The sequence below is a fragment of the Anguilla anguilla genome, chromosome 2 (assembly GCF_013347855.1).
Source record: "Anguilla anguilla isolate fAngAng1 chromosome 2, fAngAng1.pri, whole genome shotgun sequence".
NCBI classification, from domain to species: Eukaryota; Metazoa; Chordata; class Actinopteri; order Anguilliformes; family Anguillidae; genus Anguilla; species Anguilla anguilla.
The window spans coordinates 48300792-48320033 of NC_049202.1; the positions used below are offsets into that span (position 1 = coordinate 48300792).

General features: G+C 46.7%; 1 protein-coding gene across 1 annotated transcript in view; it reads right to left on the reverse strand.

Moving 5' to 3' along the window:
- chtf18 (CTF18, chromosome transmission fidelity factor 18 homolog (S. cerevisiae)) overlaps positions 1 to 19242 on the reverse strand; it is a 30467-nt gene that overhangs the window by 8222 nt on the left and 3003 nt on the right. The window contains exons 9-19 of the mRNA XM_035403662.1: positions 18432 to 18529; positions 17367 to 17490; positions 17098 to 17249; positions 16451 to 16544; positions 16073 to 16171; positions 15517 to 15647; positions 14936 to 15062; positions 14429 to 14653; positions 10821 to 10970; positions 8680 to 8810; positions 1499 to 1643 (exon numbers count right to left, since the gene is read on the reverse strand). Coding sequence (XP_035259553.1) covers positions 1499 to 1643; positions 8680 to 8810; positions 10821 to 10970; positions 14429 to 14653; positions 14936 to 15062; positions 15517 to 15647; positions 16073 to 16171; positions 16451 to 16544; positions 17098 to 17249; positions 17367 to 17490; positions 18432 to 18529 — 1476 coding nt within the window. The remainder of the gene's footprint in view (positions 1 to 1498; positions 1644 to 8679; positions 8811 to 10820; positions 10971 to 14428; positions 14654 to 14935; positions 15063 to 15516; positions 15648 to 16072; positions 16172 to 16450; positions 16545 to 17097; positions 17250 to 17366; positions 17491 to 18431; positions 18530 to 19242) is intronic.

The following is a 19242-nucleotide window of genomic DNA, read 5'->3' on the forward strand; positions in this document are numbered from 1 at the left end:
CCACAGCTGAATTGTGGCTCTGATGTGACGTGCGAGTCTCCTCCTGTAAAAGACCGGTCTACCATATGCTCAGTTCCAAATAGCCTGAAGTGATCAGACACCTTTCCATTGAAAATAAAATCAGAGCAGCAGACAGGAGGGGGAGACTCATCTCTGGGGCCGGTGAGAGGAGGCCCTTCCATCGCTGATGCAGTTATTGATACACATTTTACGGCGCGCCAGGATATAGATTTTGAGCGGCCCTCCGCCCATCAGGCCTCAGGGTGCGGCAGCTGCGTCTCCCGTCAGAACGGGCGGCGCCGCCCGCACCTCACCTGCGGGCTCTGTTTATCCAAAACACTGCGCAAATGGGCCGGTCTCGCAGGAGCAGCCTTCTCCCCCAACTCCCTGCCTTGGTGACACCACCCCGCTCTCCTCTCTCCATCCTTCCCTCTCTTTCTCCCTCTGTCCCCCAGGCCTAATTAACCAGGAGAAACTCAGCAAAGCGCAGCCAGGCAATCCACAGGCATTAACAATTCATGGACAGGCATTACAGAAATAACCAGCCCCTCTTCTCCGCATACTTTGAGGGGAGAGGAAAGAGGGAAGACAGAGTGAGCGATGAGGTAATCCTTCCCACTCTCGGGAAAGCTTTGAGCTGCAGAGAAGTGGCTCATCCTGGCATGCATGGTCTACGCGACTGGGGCAAACCATACAGGTAGGGTACTGCATTTCCTCATGAAATCATTACGACAGAAAAACTTTTTTTTTTGTTTCTACTCAAAGAAACAACGAAACAAAAAAATCGGATTTTTTGCTGAAGCAGAATTAATATATATTTCATGGCTAAAAATACATAAATCTGGACAAAACACATCCTCTCCAATAAACTGTTCTGTCTATGTGAAGTGTGTGGCCTAAAGTGAAATATTTACACCTAAAGTTTGAATATGATAGTTGAACATCCATCGAGACTATTCTCTGCACAACATACAGTACATCTGAGATTTACTTCTCATGTTTTGTCAAGAACTGACCTCTGGGCACTTTTCACAAGAGAGAAATACAAAGTCCCATCCCTTTCCTTCCTCTCTACCAGCCCAGTAAATGCTGCTTAATAAAACATGGTTCTCCTAATAAATCTTTAATGGACGTCTAGGGGAATTAGCTCACATGAACACACAATTCCTCCTTAGAAGAGATGACTGACCATAAAGACCCCCTTACAAACAGTGGAACAAATTTATGTTTTAAAAAAACAAAAAACATGAACATGTGTACTGAGGGGTAAGAAGAGGGGTATGAAGTATGCTGGCTTAAGGGCTCCATTAATTTTGAAGCACCGCAAGGATGAACTGCAACCTGCTTTAGTGTGTTAAATATGTTGTGCGCGTGTGTGTGTGTGTGTGTGTGTGTGTGCGTGCACATGTGTACACAGTGTGCCTCTCTCTCTAATGAAAGCCTGCGACAGCGCACGCGTCTGTCCTTCCCTGCGGCGTCGGCGCAGCGTCTGTCTCACCCGCTGCGGGTTGCGTGCCTGCAGCACAGCCTCGGCCCGCCTCATCCTCTCCAGCTCGATCTCCCTGGCGATCATCTGCTTGGCCTGGTAGGTGAGCTGCCGGCGGGGGGGCAGGCCCGGGAAGCGCGCCGCCTCCTCCACGTTCCTGCGGGGCCAGAGAGAACCGCAGCGGTTAGCCTCCCCCCGCCCTGCTCCCCATCGCATCGCATTCGTGCACACAGGGCCTCCGTCCGAGCATCAACCGCGATGGAAAATAACAACACGTGCGCCTCCAGTGCGGATAGCACATTCGGCAACAGAGGGGCAGAATTGAAATGCATTGACTGTACACAGAACGTGTGGTTCGGGGACTGTGTGAAGCTCAGTCCTGCCCTCTCTTCTCTGAGAGAGAACACAGAGTGTGCACTGAGCACGCCTCACAGCGACGCTGGCTGAGCAGTCAGGGAGATAATGACAGGGATTTAACTTTCAGCTTGTCATGCGTCGGGCATCAAAATAAAATGGGACCTAATGGAACAACTTCTACGTAAAGTGGTTAAATCAGCTTACTTGGCTGCCAAATACAACAAAAAGCAACAATCCCAGAAACCCACTGGATGTCTTCAGGGGTTCAGGGGAGGGCCATACATCATTCCACAGTGACGGGACACCATACACTAAGGAGCTTACATATTCAATTTGCATATTCAATTCTGCAATTTGCTGGGAAACCTGCTATTTCAATAACTGAGCAGGTCATGTATAATCACTGGCTGAATAAACAGACTGAAACTATCACGATATAGGAGCGCTTTCCCTGCAGTTACGCAATCCTTATGAGATTATCGACCTTGTCCCCAGTGCATAATTATCAGCCCTCTTCCATGACTTTACAAAGGAGCACTCTGCTCTCGCACCATTATAAAATGATCATTTTGTGAAAATGCAATATCATAATGCGAGATTTGTCCTGGTCTTTGTGTAGCCACTAATGTCTATGCTGAGTGGGGGAAAAAATATCTACAATCTTCCCGTCAGTGGAATTTCTGAGTAAATTTCAGCACAATGTGACACTTTGGATTAGAGGTGCACAGCCTGTACAAACAGATCCAATAATGATTCTCTGTGGATACAAACAAAGATGCTTAATGCTTGATAGACATTTCCATTTCAATAAAGGGCACGCACGCACGCACGCACGCACGCACACACACACACATTTGCCAGTTTAAGAGAGCACATCCACACAGACATTGTTTGTACATCAGAGAGTGAAATATTATAATTCTGAAAACACAGGTGTTCCATTCATGTAATTGGTCCAAAAAGAGCATAAACAGACTGACATAAACATCAAAATTAAAACTCTCAGCAGGTGCTGGGGGGGACTGTACAAATTGCAGACGCTGGAATAAAATGGACGCAACCTGTCTTATGTCACACTCTACTGTACGTTTTCCGCTGTGTGTGTATTCCAAAACGACTTCCTCTGCAGATGACGGAAAATGGCAAAGAGGATAAGGCGAAACGTGCTCTGGACCATGTTAACAATCTCCAGATTCCACTCTCAGGAGATCTGAGAGCGACAACAGGCTCCAGCGTGGCGGCAAATCCCCCTGCCCCCAGCGCTTCTAATTAACACTCATAAGGGCCAGAGCGGATACGCCGCGCTGGCGGCTCGGCGAGCGAGCGGATGAAGCAGGCCTCAGAGAGCCTTACGCTCTTAAAACTGGAGCAGCGTCTAACCTCTCACAGAGGCCCTTCGCTCTGCTGCTAGGTTTCCTACAGTCTAGATAAACAACCGATATTTGGTTAATCACCAAAGTTAAAATTAAAAAATTTCATTAATCTACATTCATTTCAACCTCGTATTGATGAAAATAAAATGCTCAGAAACACCAGCATTCAGCTAAAACCAGAGCAATCAAGATAATCTTTAATCCGAAGTGTTCAAATACAAAGCGCGAGGATTAAGTCAAATGTTGCACGATAAAATGACAGCTAAAATAAATGGCCTGCAGAATAAGAGCTTATGAAGGACGCTGGATGTGTTCATTTGAAGAGGTGTTTCAGCCATTTTGACAAACTAGCTGAATATGCTGCTAATTTCCTTTGAGTGAAATCTCCAGCACAGCAGAAAACAGGAATTCTAAAAGATTATTCACAGCCCCACTGAAGAGTTAGAATGAACCAAAACACAAATGCACACAAGTGCACAAATCACCCATTTTAAACCTAAATTGCAGTAATTTTGCTAGGACTAAATACAGTCATTGCCTTAATAGTTGAAAGAGCATATTTCAAATAAAATAAGTCTATATGCTTCCAGATTGAAGATATATAACAATAGTAACATTAACAGCAACAATTTATTAACCATACAAGTTTATGTATGGACATATTTTGATCCATGAATAAAAAAAATAAAAACGCATTTAGGATTTTAAAAGCCTATGAAGCATCTCTTCATAAATGTCTCACATTTTCCTCTGACTCGGTAACAAAATTCCACACTGTATGGAATCCAAGGTAGAGATGCTTTTCAATTTTTGAAAAATGATTTTATCAGATACAGATTAGGTCAAAAATAGAATTATGTTTTAAAAGCATGCAGTACATCTCATTTCCTAAAGCACTAAAAAGGCACACATGTTCAATACATGTTTCAATGGCTGTATCATCTTGTAATAACATTTTTTAAAAATTATTAATATGCAGGTTTCAGTAGTTGAGGTGTAGATCTGTAAATTATCAGACGCTGAAGAACATGAGCAGATGCAAGGCTGTACACATAACGCACATACAGGGAACAGACAAGCAGCAATCATGGAGGCTGAACGGCACACTCCTTTCCCCTGCCAGTTTAGTAGTGCTGGATGCGCGTCTTGGAGGTATGTCTCCTGTACACAAGCGGCGGGGTGAGTGTCGTGACTGTTATGAGCTCATCACGGCGGTCAGATTGGAAGTGGTATCAGGCAGAGACGGCCCCTCCAGTGCCCAACCCCCCAACCCCCCCCCCCGCCCCCATCCGCAGTGGCGAAGTGGAATTCCTCCATTTAACACAGAAATACCCTTCTGTACAGCAACAGCTGAGGGGGTGCTTAGCAACCGTTGCAGCATCAGCGAGAGAGATGATCTCGAAAGTGTAAAAATAGGCAGGCGCTGAGCAGGCTTGTGCTGCACCACGGCTCACCCATCCTCCAGTCCCCAGCGCGCCGCGTGCCAGGAACGCCGTTCAAACGCAGGAGAGGCTCAGCCAAACCAGGGTGAGCCAAAACAGCCAGGCCAGGCAAAATGGTAGCCAAAACATGCCGGAAACGGAAGGCTACAAAACAAAATGCTGCCAGGTTCCATGTATGCACGCTGGCATGTTGGTGCAGTTTGCGAGGTAAGCGTAGGGGTGTTGCCGCAGTGCCGCCTCCAGTGGTCAGTCAGTTCCTTTGAACGTATGGCGACGCCCACTTTACGCTCAGTCGTGGCTGCCAATCTCCCAATCGGAGGTCACTGTGTTCTCCTGGCAGCAGCTGGAGAAAGGACTGCTGCACGGCGGCCAGTGGCGGAGGAATAGAGGGGAGGGACGCGGGAGACCGACCGCCTTCAGCGCCCCCCTCCAAACCCGTCCGCTGCGCCCTGATCCCCTGACTGCCAGCGGCTGTGTCTGCCTCAGGGCAGCAGACCTGTAGCCCAGCGGCGGTGGCAGAGAGCACGCCTCCGTCCCCGCAGCGAGGCCAAACCGAGAGCCCCAGCAGCGTCCCCACAGGGCAGGGCCACGCTCCTCTGCTTTAAACAGAGAGTAATGGAGGGCAGCGCAGGAAGCCGAGGTAGCGCAGGCAGGGGGGAAAAAACAGTGAGGAACTAGGAGCGAACCAATGAAAGAAGCACATCGAAGCATCGAGAGGGGAAAGCCTTTCCCAGACAACGATGAGAACAGTTCACGCAAGTAACCAGCGGGAAATAAATAAGGTCAAGACAATGCAGCGTCCCTTCATTCCCACATCTGTTATGCAACAGCGTCCAATGAACAGCACACTGGACAAGTATAAATATCCCATGCCACACTCCCCAGTACTAAACACTGCAACTCCCCCCAGACAGTGGATAAGGAGATTGTGTTCATTCCTTGTAATTCCATGTAATGACAATTACATAGCATGGCTTATTGAATTCGCAACAATATCATCATCATACAACCATTCCTACCCAAAAAAACTTCAGAGGGCATCTGGTTAAAACAATCAGTCAATATTAAAGAGTAATCTTACCCAAAAATCATATTTTTAAACTCACTAAAAAAAAATCTATATATGTGTGTGTGTGCCTGTGAAAAAATAATATAATTCACCGTAACACTTCCTTAAATGTCATATCAGCAAGTTCCAAATTTAAAAAAACCCAGCATCACTACCATTCACTCCAGCAGACAGACCAAATGGGGTTCAGAGCCCAAATGCAATACAGTCTCTCGTAACAGGTGCACATGGCTGTCCTGCACATATGAAGCTATTGAATTTAAGATAAATCTTTTAAAAAATGAACAGTGATCATTATTTTCTTTTCGCTCACTGCCTCATTTTCCCAGACTACAATGCTTGCCTTTAGCATTGCCGTGGGCAGGAGGAAAAAAATGCATTATGAGAGAATGTAGTTTCAGTAAGCTGAACAGGAAGTAGTAGATAAAGACAGTATGTCTTTTCATTTGTTTTAGCTGGAATAATATAATATATTGTAATGTAATGTACAAAAAACAATAAAAAAACTCCAAGAATCTGACTTCAGGTAGAATTCTAATTTTGTTCTAAATAATAGCTATTCATCACAAAAAGCTGTTTTTTTTACTCTGATATAAAATCAAGGCATTTTATTGGTACATCAAGGCGAGAAGCACTACAGGTGAACTAGCTACATGCCCTACGATGCACTTGGCTGGGAGCTAGTGACCATTTTCCACACAACAGGCTGAATTTCACCACGGGGAGCTAGTACCCATCAAAGAAGCGCCACATCTGTCACTAAAGACAACCAGGATGAACATGCAATGTCTAAGCTACGGGACACAGCCATAGCTGCACTCCTCAAAAGCACATAAACACTAGATCCTAATAGGCAAATAAATAACAGCAACAGCTGCAAGTATGACCCACCCAGCACTTCACAGTTAAGGTTCAGTGATCGTTAAACTGATGAATGTCTTCACAATTCAGTCACTTTTCATTCTCGGAAAAAACGCTGTCTGCAAGATATAACACCCTCACGTACTGTGGTGGGACAACACAATATTATCATCGTAGGAGCATATGTGCCCAACATAACCAATGATGTCAGTAGTCATATACTGCAGTGTCGGCGTTGTCTTCACCATCAGTCATGGACTGGCAGCATAGGTTTAAACAGTGTAGACTTCCGCCACTTGCACATCCATCCACTCTTTGATCATGTTTAGATTGCCCCTTTGAGTGCCTGGCTCTGTTCCCATGCGCTTCTGGAAAGCTTTGCCAGCAAACAGAAGTGAATTTTGTTGTTGGCACAATTGCAGCGCAATTTCAGTATAAAATCCAACAGACATCCAATGATATCAAATAATAGCCTACTACCTTTTGCTCCCATCACAGCCAGCACACACATTGACAGCAATGCCATGTTTGTTAGCGCTGGGATTTTGGTAACTTTCAGTGCATTGCGTTCCTTAAAAAGTTCAATTTCTTTCTAATGAAAAATAGTCCCACCATATGTGCATGTTACCAGCAACATAATGCAAGTGTAGTTATCCGTGCTTCTCTGCCAAAGCATGTGGTGTCGCCAGCTGCTTCTTTTCACACCGCAGACTACAGCTAACCTCGCAGAGTGGAGCCAGAGGAAGACCTTTCATATGCAGCTTTAGCATGCTGTCCACGAGCACCTGACTGACCAGTGGGGGTAACCAGACAGAGAGGAAACTCAAACTCCTAACCAACGAAAAGCCTCCCACTGTCTGGGCGATGCAATTGTCAATTGCACATCGCCTTATGAAGCTGCCAGTCACAGACGGTACTGGCCCAATCTGGATTCAATCAAAGATCATGTGACTCATCCATGCCTCACAGCATGGTGCCTTAACCAAATGACCCACCCAGCAGCCACATCAATGGTTTTTACAATTCAGTGGACAGTTTGTCCAGTTTGACCAGTTAACACATTCTGATATATACATACAATAAAACAAAAATTATTGAGTGTAAAAACTGGACAAACACAATTTTCAAATGCTATTTAAAGTATTTAAAAGTTGCAGCAAACTTTAGCCTATATCAAGCCCAAAAATTGAACAGGCTAAGCTTCAAACACTAAACGGAGCATCTGAAAAAGTAATTGCATAAGAAATTAAGCCATTCAGCTCACTCGAGAACACCTGGGACCCAAATATAGCAAGACTGTTAAAAAAAAACACACATGCCTCTACCACCATACAAACCTGCACCCAATCCCATATGTATATATAGTCTCCTCAAATAGAGGCTCTGTCAGCTCACCTATGAAAGGCTGTTTGCAGTAAGTTGTCTTTCATTGCTTTGCAACTCCCAGCAAGCACAGCGCTTTAGCAGTAGAAGGCAGCTGAGTACACGAAACTGCGCTGCAGAGCTAAGAGCCACGTACAGAGAACAGGGCCGATCTGAATTATTCAGCAAGACAGTTCAGCCTTACCTCAGCTTAGAACCGTTTTGAACCATAGTGGGAGGAAAAGCAGGTCAAATCACTACAATGTTCTGACTTTGAATTGGTAGCAAGATTTACTGGTTACTTAAAATAGAGCCTTCGAAATGATAAAGAGGTAAAATGTTATTACTTAGAATCAACAATAAAATACTGCTCAGGCTCAAGTGAACAGCATGTAACTTCACCAGTGCATCAAGACCAAAAGTATGTTCACTCTGTGGGGTGTGGGAAGTAAAAGAACTTGGGGATCTTCCTGGCTTTAATATGTGTGGAGTGCATCATAAATCCACCCTTCCCATGATTCCAGCCATGTGGTTACGGGGTTTTATCACATTGCATAGATCACAGAACATGCAGGTTAACGATGCACTCTGCACATACAGTATTAAACCCAGGAAGATCCCTGATGTATACATGGGGCAGGACTTGTCGAACAGCTAGCCTCCACTCCCGAGCGGTGCAGCGTTGGCTGTGCGACTGGGGCAGCTTCACTCTGTCACTCAGGTACTCACGGCTCCAGCAGGTACATGTACTGGCCCTCCGGAGAGCGGTCCTGGCGATAGGTGAGGTTGTAGGACAGCATGGTGTCAACCAGCTCTACCAACTGCTGCTTCTCCCGCATGCTGTACAGCTGAGGGTTCACCTGGGAGGGGAGAGGTCTCATTAGCGAGCGACGGGTGCACACAAACACACAGACACAAGCCCGCTGGGATCCCTGCTCAACGGCAGGCTTAATTCGCTAATCATATTCAGCAAACCGAGGCCTGGCCAGGACTGAGTGCACTCAGAACCCGCTCTGATTAGAGCTCGGGTGCAGGGGGGCTCCTCAACCAGCACAGCGTGTACCGGGGCCTGGAGGGAGCCAGACGCAGGCCATCGCACATGCCCAGACGGGAGAAAGGAAGGCTGAGGCCGACCAGCTCAGCGGATACGGCGGACAGACTCGGGGATGGGAATCCTGCAGTTTCCTCTTCCCTCTGTCTCTGACGAAGGCTGGAACGAATCATCCTGACGCACTGGAGCCTGACGCACCGGTGCCTGACGCAGCGGTGACTCGCTCTCCGCTTCCCGTAACGATGCGCAGTCGCTCGCCCACAGGCACGGGGGCCGGCTGCATTATCCAGCGCCCTTCAGAAGAAGGCCTTTCGGCCCCTGAGCACGCGCACCGCGCCGGGCGGTGAAGGGAGCCCACGCGCTCCTCCCTAAACTCCTCCCCTGGGCACACACACCGCCTCAAAGCCGGCTCCTCTGCCTTTCATCTCAATCGTGGAGGACTGGCGAGGGAACGCCAGGCCTGGAGCGGCTCACAGAATGCCCACATAGAGAAGTGGCGACAGAGCTGAAGTTACGCAAGACGCAAGCCTGTGGGAGAGGAGTCGGGAAATTTTCACGCGCGCGGCCAACGAGACGTGCGCCAAAGGCGTTTTCAAAATGGCCGATCGCTCAGCCTCCTTGCGGACGAGCGCTCGGAGAGGGCGCGGCCAGCGCTGCTCTCGTGTGACGGCCGACCTCACTCCGCTCCCCTCTGCGCAGAAGAGTGGGCCTGAGGCTGCGCAGATCTGGCGAAACTGCCTCTTTTCAGGAGCGCGAAGAGTAATTATAAAGGAGAGCGCTCTGTACTTACGGCGTGAGGAGAAGTGATTCAAAAATAAAAACAAAGCCTGGGGATTTTCTGTGTGGGTCAGCCTGCAAGCCGCTGCGCAGCCCTGCTCCTGCAGGTGCTGCTGGGAAAACGGATTAACTCAGGTGTGCGGGACGGAAAGTCGGGGTGCCGCTGTCTCTTTAATTACTTCCACACTCATGCTGGGAGGCGTCTGATTACAAGTGACTTTAGATCACCTCCACCGGCGTGCCGGCGTCTGCTGTTACGAGCACCTCGGCCCTTGATTTGCTTTGCAATGGCCTGCGAGTGCCCTCAGGAGATTTGCACATCTGAGAAGAGGTCCGCAAGTACATCGGCTGGACTAATCCCAGACTGGGACAAGACATGCTTCCGGGTCTCAGCAGGCCTACCATAAATGTGCGTTATAGCCTAAATAAAATACAACAGGGAGGACAAATCTCTATGATTAATGAACAAATGCAAATATGCAGCATTACCAAATACTGTCAAAGGATCTGCTCAGAATAACCAGCACTCTAACTTCTAAGACCCCCAGTGTATTTAGCTCTGTTACATGGATTCATCATTGTAATTTATTCAAAGTTTCCGCAAGGGACTCATTGCATGCACGTGCATAGTTTCTATGATTCTTTAATGCAATTTATACGATAAGTGTTATACAAATATTAAAAATATTTAGTATAATTTTTATTGTCGCACTACACAAACAGGGGCAGATTAGCATATGAATTTTTTTTACAGAAAACTGTATAACCCCAATGATAGAAAGCTATTAAGCCAATTTGTTAGATGTATTAGCATACCGTCACTGCAAGAAAGACAGGCATATCCAACCGTAAAAAAGTGTTCTACCGCATTAGGGCCATTTTCCATTAATAATCAAAGACATCTGAACACTTCGCATGATTTTTTTTCTCAACAAAAGAACATGAAGGATTTTTAATATGGGCCATGGGAAGGCATCACATGCAGGCAGACAGATGGACAGACAGACAGACGGAAGGACAAAGGGACATGGGCATGGCGTACCGGCCGCAGCTTGGGGCAGATGACCTCCAGCAGCAGGCCGAGGACGTCCAGGGAGAGGCAGAGCACGCCCACTCGACTCCGGATGGAGGGGTGGATCTCCGCCAACATGGCCACCAGCGCGTTCCTGGTGTGCTGCGTCCGCGTCAGCGCCTGGACAGGGGAGAAAGGGGTGGAACAGCTGTGAGCTCGGAGTCGGGCCAGAACCCAAAATGCCGTACATACTCCGACTGTCCCGCGCTGACCAGGCCGGCGCCCAGGTGGCTCAGCAGCTGCACCCCGCCCGGGGAGGACTTTCAAACACACACAGGTCTTGGATCGCATTGCTTTGATGTGCTTTTGTGCTTCTTTTAATCTTCAACTCTTTTGAAAAGCCTGGACTGTGCACACCGGATCAGCACTCCGCTGACCATACAAAGACATCACTGATCTCCCCGCTCCAAGGGATGGAGAGGCAACCCCATACTTGGTCAAACCATTACATAAAGACCCAAGGCATAAACATCCCATTCAATCCAATTAAGGTAACTATGAAGGCAACATGTCACAGTTCAGTGAAGGTTCTCAGATGCTCTAGACCAGGGCAGAGCAGAGCCAAGCATCGCTGGCCAGTAATGATAATGGGAAAGGTGGGCAGACCACTATTACGTACTGCTACATCTTTCAAGCAAGCAATCAGAACATTTTAATTATCTGAGGCTGAGGTCTAAAGACTTGCTTGTCTATGATCATCTCTTAGCGGAGTTCAGACAGAGGCTGGCTAGTGGCACAGTTAGATATTCCACTGGAGGGAGCTCTGATTGGGGCTCCTGAGTTTAAAATCATTAGGTTCATTTGTGCCATTTTATGTAAGCACAGATCCTCAGACTCCTCTGAAACACAACTGGGGTGCTTAGTCTCCACAGTGAATGAGATTCACATAACAGTCAAAGAAAACTCACACTTGCCTGTCAATTTTTAAATGTAGCACCAAGATCACAATAGCAGTTACCAGTCATCCGGTAATAGACACGCAGTCAGACAGCAACAGCTTATACCAGGGCTCCATAAAGCTGCAACTCACTGCACATTTGTATATATTTCAAATAATAAAGAGATAAACGGGCAACGTGTGATTAGCCAACGACCTACCAAAGTGTATACTACGACCTTATGAACTTTGTCCTGTCATTCACTGAGAAAATATTATCACACTCTATGCCGTTAACTATCAACAACAAAGTTCAGAGACTTACAGCAAACAACTTTCAGTCAAAACAAATCCTGAAATAGTGATTGCTTGTAAAGTATATTCTTTAATGTCTACAGCTTCCCCAAGCCCTGCAAAGTGAAGCATGCCTAATCTACCCTTTAATCAAAAGAGGAGGAGCAGAGAACGAGCACTAATTGGCTGGCCAGGCTCTGTCTAGTTCAAGGACAAAAGACGATAAACACAGTCACACTAACTCTTCAGCATGCTAACATCAGGGCGCTGTCTGTGCCAGCAAGTGTGACTGACAGGAATCACACGAATGACAGGGGTTCTTAACACAAGTTGATTATTCTTAGCACTGTTACCCCACCCAGGCGTACACAGGGGCATGCTATTAATTTTCATGACATTTCCATCTACGGTAGCTAAACCACAACATGATAAAATGGATGATGCTGGCAATTATAATTTTAATAATTATTTGTACATATTTTGGAACTGTTTTGAGGATTTACTGGTAAAAATGCATTCTCTAAGTGTTATGAGATGAATAGAGTGAAACCTTTTGGTAATATAACAAAGGGCTTACTGTTCTACTGGATGTGGGAACATTATTGTCTTAACATCAGACATGCAATGTGTAAAACAGTAGGCTGTGTGTTGTGCTGAGGTTAGAGGAAGACAGCAGAGGGCAGGGACACCATTTCCTTTTAATCACCCTGCTCCAAGAACCCTTTGACCACTAAAGGTCACTATGAATTTACACTGAGCTTCCAAGAAGACGAGCTCAGGTCAGAGTTTCTGGCTCTCATGAAAGAGTCTTTTCTGGCACTGTCGCTGGGGTGGTAAGCTGCTGAAGAACAGATGGAAAAGAAATCTTCTGATGATGTAACCATGGCAATGGAGCAGAAGAGTGTGGGTGAGTCAGCGAAGCAGGAGGGAGATCAGAGACAGACACGGCTCAGTCAGCTAGCTCAGGTTCACACACAGCTTCAAGACTCAAGAGCTAATGACATGATTTCTCTAGTTAGAGGTGACACCTGCTCAGCAGTGGCCAGCCAGAAGAACTTCATCCTGATGTGCGATTTAAATTTAAATGTGACCACACACAGGGCCCTCCAAGCCTCCTTCTCATATATGATAGCACATGCTGGGGGGCTGAAGAAGCCAAGACTATCGTGATGGATGTCACAAAAAAAGCGAAGCTGTCTTCCAATATTTTTCACTCAATTTGGAACGGCCAATCATATTCATCAGCACTCATTACCTCAATCACCTCTATCAATTTGGGAGAGCAAAACCAGGTGAGGTCTTTCACACTGCAGTCCACTAGGTGAGCTTGCACAGAGTCAGAGGAAGACACTTCCTGTGCAGCTCTAATAAGCAAACAGTGGTCATGTGATTCACCGATAGGGAGCAATGAGACACGACCAGCCTGCCGACTGAATCCCGCCCATCCTGGGTGACCATGCGTGGGCCTGCAGGGCTGCCAGAAAGACCACGGGGCCCATCCATGTGTGACTGTATTTGGGGGTGTCAGGTACCAAATCACACTGCCATTATTAAAAATCTACATTGCTCCATTTTCAATTTGTCTTAAATATATGGCTAAAAAAATCTGTGGTAAAAAAAAGAAAAAGAAATAATAAATCTAACCATCGCACCTAACCATCTGAGCTAGGCAGAGCCCGCTAGTGTCGCATTGTTCTGATTTGGGGGTGTGAAACTCATCAAAACAGTCATTTGATGGTAATGTGTGAATTGAAGCTAGAAACCATAGCCTGCTAATTACAGAATAATTACGAGATAAAATGTGATCATTTGTACTGATTTATCATAAAAGCCATTCTACTGCACGCAGACTCGATTGTATGAAGTAAATTTCACAAAAACCTACTATAATTCAGGCATAATAGATGGGTGAACTGTATAATCAAAGCAAATTGAAGCACAAGACACACTGGCAATGCTTCTACATTTGGCTTAAAAGGAGTCATTTATCCACACTTTTGTTTCTACCAAATGCCATCGTTCCTATTTGCATAGCGCATTCATTATGCTATTCTCAGTGTGAACACACATTTTTTATTATTACTACCTGTCCCAGTAAAGCAAAAAATGAAGGAAGGGCAGACCGTCTGCTCTTTATTTAACATTTTCTTGTTATTTTAAACGTTTTTTTGTGTCTTCCATTCTGCCCTCCAACATGCCTAAACAAAACAAATGTGTTATTTTTGCAGTAGTAAGTACTACATGGAGTAATCACACTGTTTAACATGCAATGCTACAAGGTGCCACCTGGCCCAATGCAGACTGTGCAAAATGGCAGCCAGTGGCCTCCAGTAAAGGCAGGCTTAACCCCGTCCCTCTCACCTCATACTGGCTGTTGGGGTAGCAGGATTAACCTCGTCCCACTCACCTCATACTGGCTCTTGGGGTAGTTGATGCGGGGGACGCTGGTGGCAGCAAACAGGAGGTGGAAGGCGGCTGGCAGGAAGGGCAGGTATCTCATGAGAGAGAAGTTCTGGCCGTGCATCATGGTCTCACTGAGGATGTCGGAAAAGCCCAGCCACTCCAGGGCTGAGCACACGCCCCTCAGGCTGGGGTCCTTCAGCTTCATGCTGAGAAAGTTATCATACAGCCCCTGCACAGAGGAAAGGGGGGAATAGAGGAGGAATTAAAAAATAGAATGAGGAGGTGGCACAGAAGAGGACAGAAGGAGGCAATGAGAAAAGCGTGATTCAGGGGGCAGGGGCAGACAAAATGGTAGAGGGGGCATATGGCGAGGATGGTGAGAGGGAGCCGAAGCGAGGGAAGACAAACAGAGAAAGGGAGGAAGAGTGAGGGAGAGCGTATGGAGAGGAGGCCACCAAGCTGAGGCCGCGCGGCGGAAGACGGCGGTAATGGAGGGGCGGTGCACGAGTACCTGTGTGAGCTTCTCGTGCTCTCCGCTGGAGGAGGCCAGGTGCAGGATATGCTGCAGCCTGTGTGCCGCTGTGCTGGACTGGCCACCGTGATCCATTCCGGCAAAGAGCTCCTCACCCACGCGCTTCCTGCAGCACGACACAAACCCGCCTTTCACTCGCCACCGACAACCTCACAGAGCCCTGCCCTGCAGTGCTCACCCAGGCTTTCACAGAGCATTCGCTTTAAATAGAGACAACAGGAATCAAGAGGAATCCGTTCATGAAGTTCACTCATCTGTGAGAGAGAGTCTTAGGTAATGAGAAAATCAGGTACCTTCACGGAAAGGACTGATGATCTAACAACAGATCAATAAAGTTCAGTCAGTGACGCACGGCCCTGGATGCCCACTGTGTAGCTTCTAATATTACGTGGCAGATGTGAATACAGGGGGATTACAGAACGGTCTTACACAACACAGTGACCTCAAAGCACTTAGTAATGCTGATCTGCCTGCAGGTGTGGGAACTCACACACGTCACACACTTACTTTACAGGTGTGTGTGTGCTGGGCCCACTGCAGGCCTGTGTGGGGTCACATACCTCTTGACCCTTGGCAGCTGGAAGATCTCCTGCCACACGGAGAACAGGCCCTTGTTCTGGTCCTTCAGCCCGATGGTCATGGATTGCACCATGCGCTGATCCAGCTGCTTCTGACCTCTGCGGTGCAGGAACTGCGCACAGTTGCAGCACACACACGGGCGTCAGGTGACTGGCGCGGCAAGGGCACACGCCCCGGGAGAGCGCGCCTCTGCCTCGCTCACTTCTCTACTGGCGCTAATTCAGAACGCCAGCGGTTAATTCCTCTGTTGCTGGGCGACTGTCCTTTCCATTTTTACTACGCTCGGCGGGAAGGGCCACGTGTGTACTAAATTTAAACATCAACTGCCCTCAGACAAATGAAAGGCCAACAGGCCACTATTCAATTAACCTTCTTGGCCAGGAGAAAGCCCTCTGAGGGAGAAGGAGGAGTCAGGTGAAGAGAGCTGAGCAGTAATGCAGAACAGCCCCACAGAGAAAAAGGGGGCGGGGGATGGCCTGAGCGTCCTATCAGGCAGCGGCTCTGGGGCTGAGGGCCAGGGAGAGGGAGGAGCCCCACCTGCAGTGTATTGATGCAGGAGCGGATGTCGTTGTCCGTCTTCTCACACAGGGCCATCAGGGCCCCCGTGTCCACCTTCATGTCTTGACGCCTGGAGATCTGTCCGTCCAGGACGAGAGAGAGAGAGAGAGAGAGAGAGAGAGAGGGAGAGAGGGAGAACACGTGGGTGGTGTTCACAGATATATTTTGGTCATGTGATATTCTTTTTATACGTGTTCATTTTTCTCCACAGTTCGGAAACACCCAATCACATTTCATCAGCACTCGCCGCTCACTGCCGCAGCCTCTGCTACTAATTCTGGAGAGAAGCAAGTGCGTGATGTCAGCCGTCACGCCGTAGGTCATAAGTCAGAGTCTGGGTGCGTGCGCATTATTTACCTCAGCAAGCCTCTGGACCAGGCGGGAGGACTGTGTCGGAGGAAAGGTAAGAAGGAAGGCTTGTTGGCGTAGCTGCCGCAGAGCGGGAACATACCTGCGGGACACAGAGTCAGATCTAAACCTCAAGCCGAAGCTAACATCATAGCCTGCACGCTCTGTATGCATGTGCCCGTACACCAAAACCTGCATCAGCAGCCACTGTTCTACAGGACAGTTGTGACCAATGCATTGTCACTGCAGTCCTTTTATGCACATTCATGCTCTTTCTACATAACATTTCAATAGTTCAGGCAGAAGGGGTTTGTAAATAAACCAAAAAAGGCTTCATTTTGCTACTGTGAGGACACAGGACTAATCTTTTGAACAAAACCAGTTCTTAACTTTACATTTTTTATTTAATACATTCAAATAGAGGGGACAAGTCTGGAATGAAAATTAGGTATGAAAAAAAAAACGTCTGAGATGATGATGAGCCAAGGACAAGGCCCTGACAGGGATGATTTATAACTGTTCAGTACTTCCAACAAAACACTTTCAATGCCTTTTATTGTCTCTCAGAATAATCCCAGGTGACTCTGAAGGCTGATTCAGACACATGACTGCATTATGATCCGAGCAGACCTTCTCAGGCTCACGGCGCCACCTACAGGTCATTGCAGATACAGATGATGGGTCTCAGCAGCACCGACTCGGTCTTTCTCTTCTTCTTCTTCTTCAGCGAGCCGATTCCCGCCGTCTCTGCGTCCGTCTCACGGCTCTCCTTTCGGTTCAGAGTGGCCAGGAGCACGTTAATGGCGGCCTTGGTCGACGCAAAGAGAGAGAGCGAGCAACAGAGAGATGATTAAATAGAGAAACAGCAGGAATCACAGGACAGTGAAGATACGGGGAACGGAGACTGAACTCCCCCGTGACTCACAGTGGGCGCGCCGTCGATCTCATCGATCACCAAGCAGTTGGGCTTCTCATTGGCTCCCAGCACAGACTTCATCTGTGTGGCCGTGTCGATGCGCTTCTGAAAGAGCTCGGCACTGCGGTCGTCACTGTGGGGCAGAGACAGAAGCGCTGGCAAATATTCACCTTAGAGTTCCTGCTGTACAAATTCCACAGACAATGCAAAGTCAACCAACATGCTTCCACACCAGGCTGCTAAATTTAACTAAACCCAGCACACACTCTTCCCATAAGGAACACCGACACTTTTCTTATTTTATATGAGCGGTCCTATCGCGTACAAAGTCTGTTTGTTAGACTAGACGGCAAGTATTTTATGTTTCTGTTTAAATTACCATTTAAATACAATGCACTCTTTAATTAAGAGCATTAAAATACAAATGTAATACTATAATGTTATATATACCACGACACATTATTATGCCCCATATATTTCAAGTATTCATTTCTGATAACATGCTGTTTCCCTTAACGGCAAGTTAGGCAGAATGATTTCTTGAATTACATTGATTATTCCATTAACTGGGTCATTAACTTCTTTACAATAATGAAATCTGAACCTGAACAATGCCTGACTACCTCACATGCCGCAGTACAACATTTACATTAAACATGCCTCAATCTCTATTTTGACATGTGAATTAAAGTGGATCTCTGAGATAGAATCAGCAGAAAAGATTACTTTCACGTGCTCTTGAGTTCCCCTTGTAAGCCTAATATAATCTGAAAGAGGGTTATCTACAGCTGTGCACTACTGAAGACATCTTTGAAACAATTACAGGGATCGGCAAGGCGGAACGCTCCATAAATTGGTTGGCTGTGGGGCCTTAGGTTTATGCACCTCCGACAGATGGGAATAACATGACCGTGATGCCAAAGGAGTCCCATTTTTAAGGTAAGTAATGGGATAAATAACCAAAACTCAAATCAACAGTACATGCATCCACATATATATATATCACTGCATAATGTACAAATATTCCCAAAATCTGGCAAAAGAATTAAGTAATAAAAAAAAATACAAGCCCACCTGGCATTCATCTCCACCACATTGTACCCAGCGTGTTTTGCAATAATGTGTGCAAGAGTGGTCTTGCCCAGGCCGGGGGGTCCGGATAGCAATGCCACCTGAAAATGCAAATGTGAAACAAGCAATGAATATATCAGTCACAAAGCAGTGAAAAGTGCCCATCTGCATTCCCAACTGAAATACACTATGTCGTACAGACATTTGCTTTGCATCACAGCTTGCATGCCTTTCAGTCACAGTAAAGAGCAAAAACACATTTACAACAAACAAGGTTATAAAAGACAAACGGGTAAATATATGATGATAAGTTTACTGTATCTCATTAAGCCCAGTCTTAACCAAATATCATCCAGGCTATAAGTCTGTGTGACTACAATTTTACAATTTAAAGTGTATAGCAGCTTAACAGCAAATACCTTAACAGAAGGCATACTGGGGGAGGAGAGGATATACACATAGAAAGCAGTTTAAACAGGAATGGAAAAAATTCATTTTGTAAAGATTCGATTAAAGAGGGAAACAGAAAGAGATGTGATCACCTTTGCAGAAAGGCGGAGAATCAATACCCCGAGCAGCTCAGGGAATTCGTACTTGGGTTGAGTCAGCTGTCTGTGTTCTGCCCATTCCTCCTCCTCGCTCTTTGAATGCTTTTAACACCTTTGTATACTCTATTTTTGTTTAGTTTTTCCCCAAAATTTGAAAAATACAACTGAATTTGTAGGCCCATCCCATCTGTCCTTCGCCTTTTTGAGTGAGCACAGAGTACCTTAAACATCCTTAAAATAAGTGCAGCTCTCTCCTGCTTCTTTTC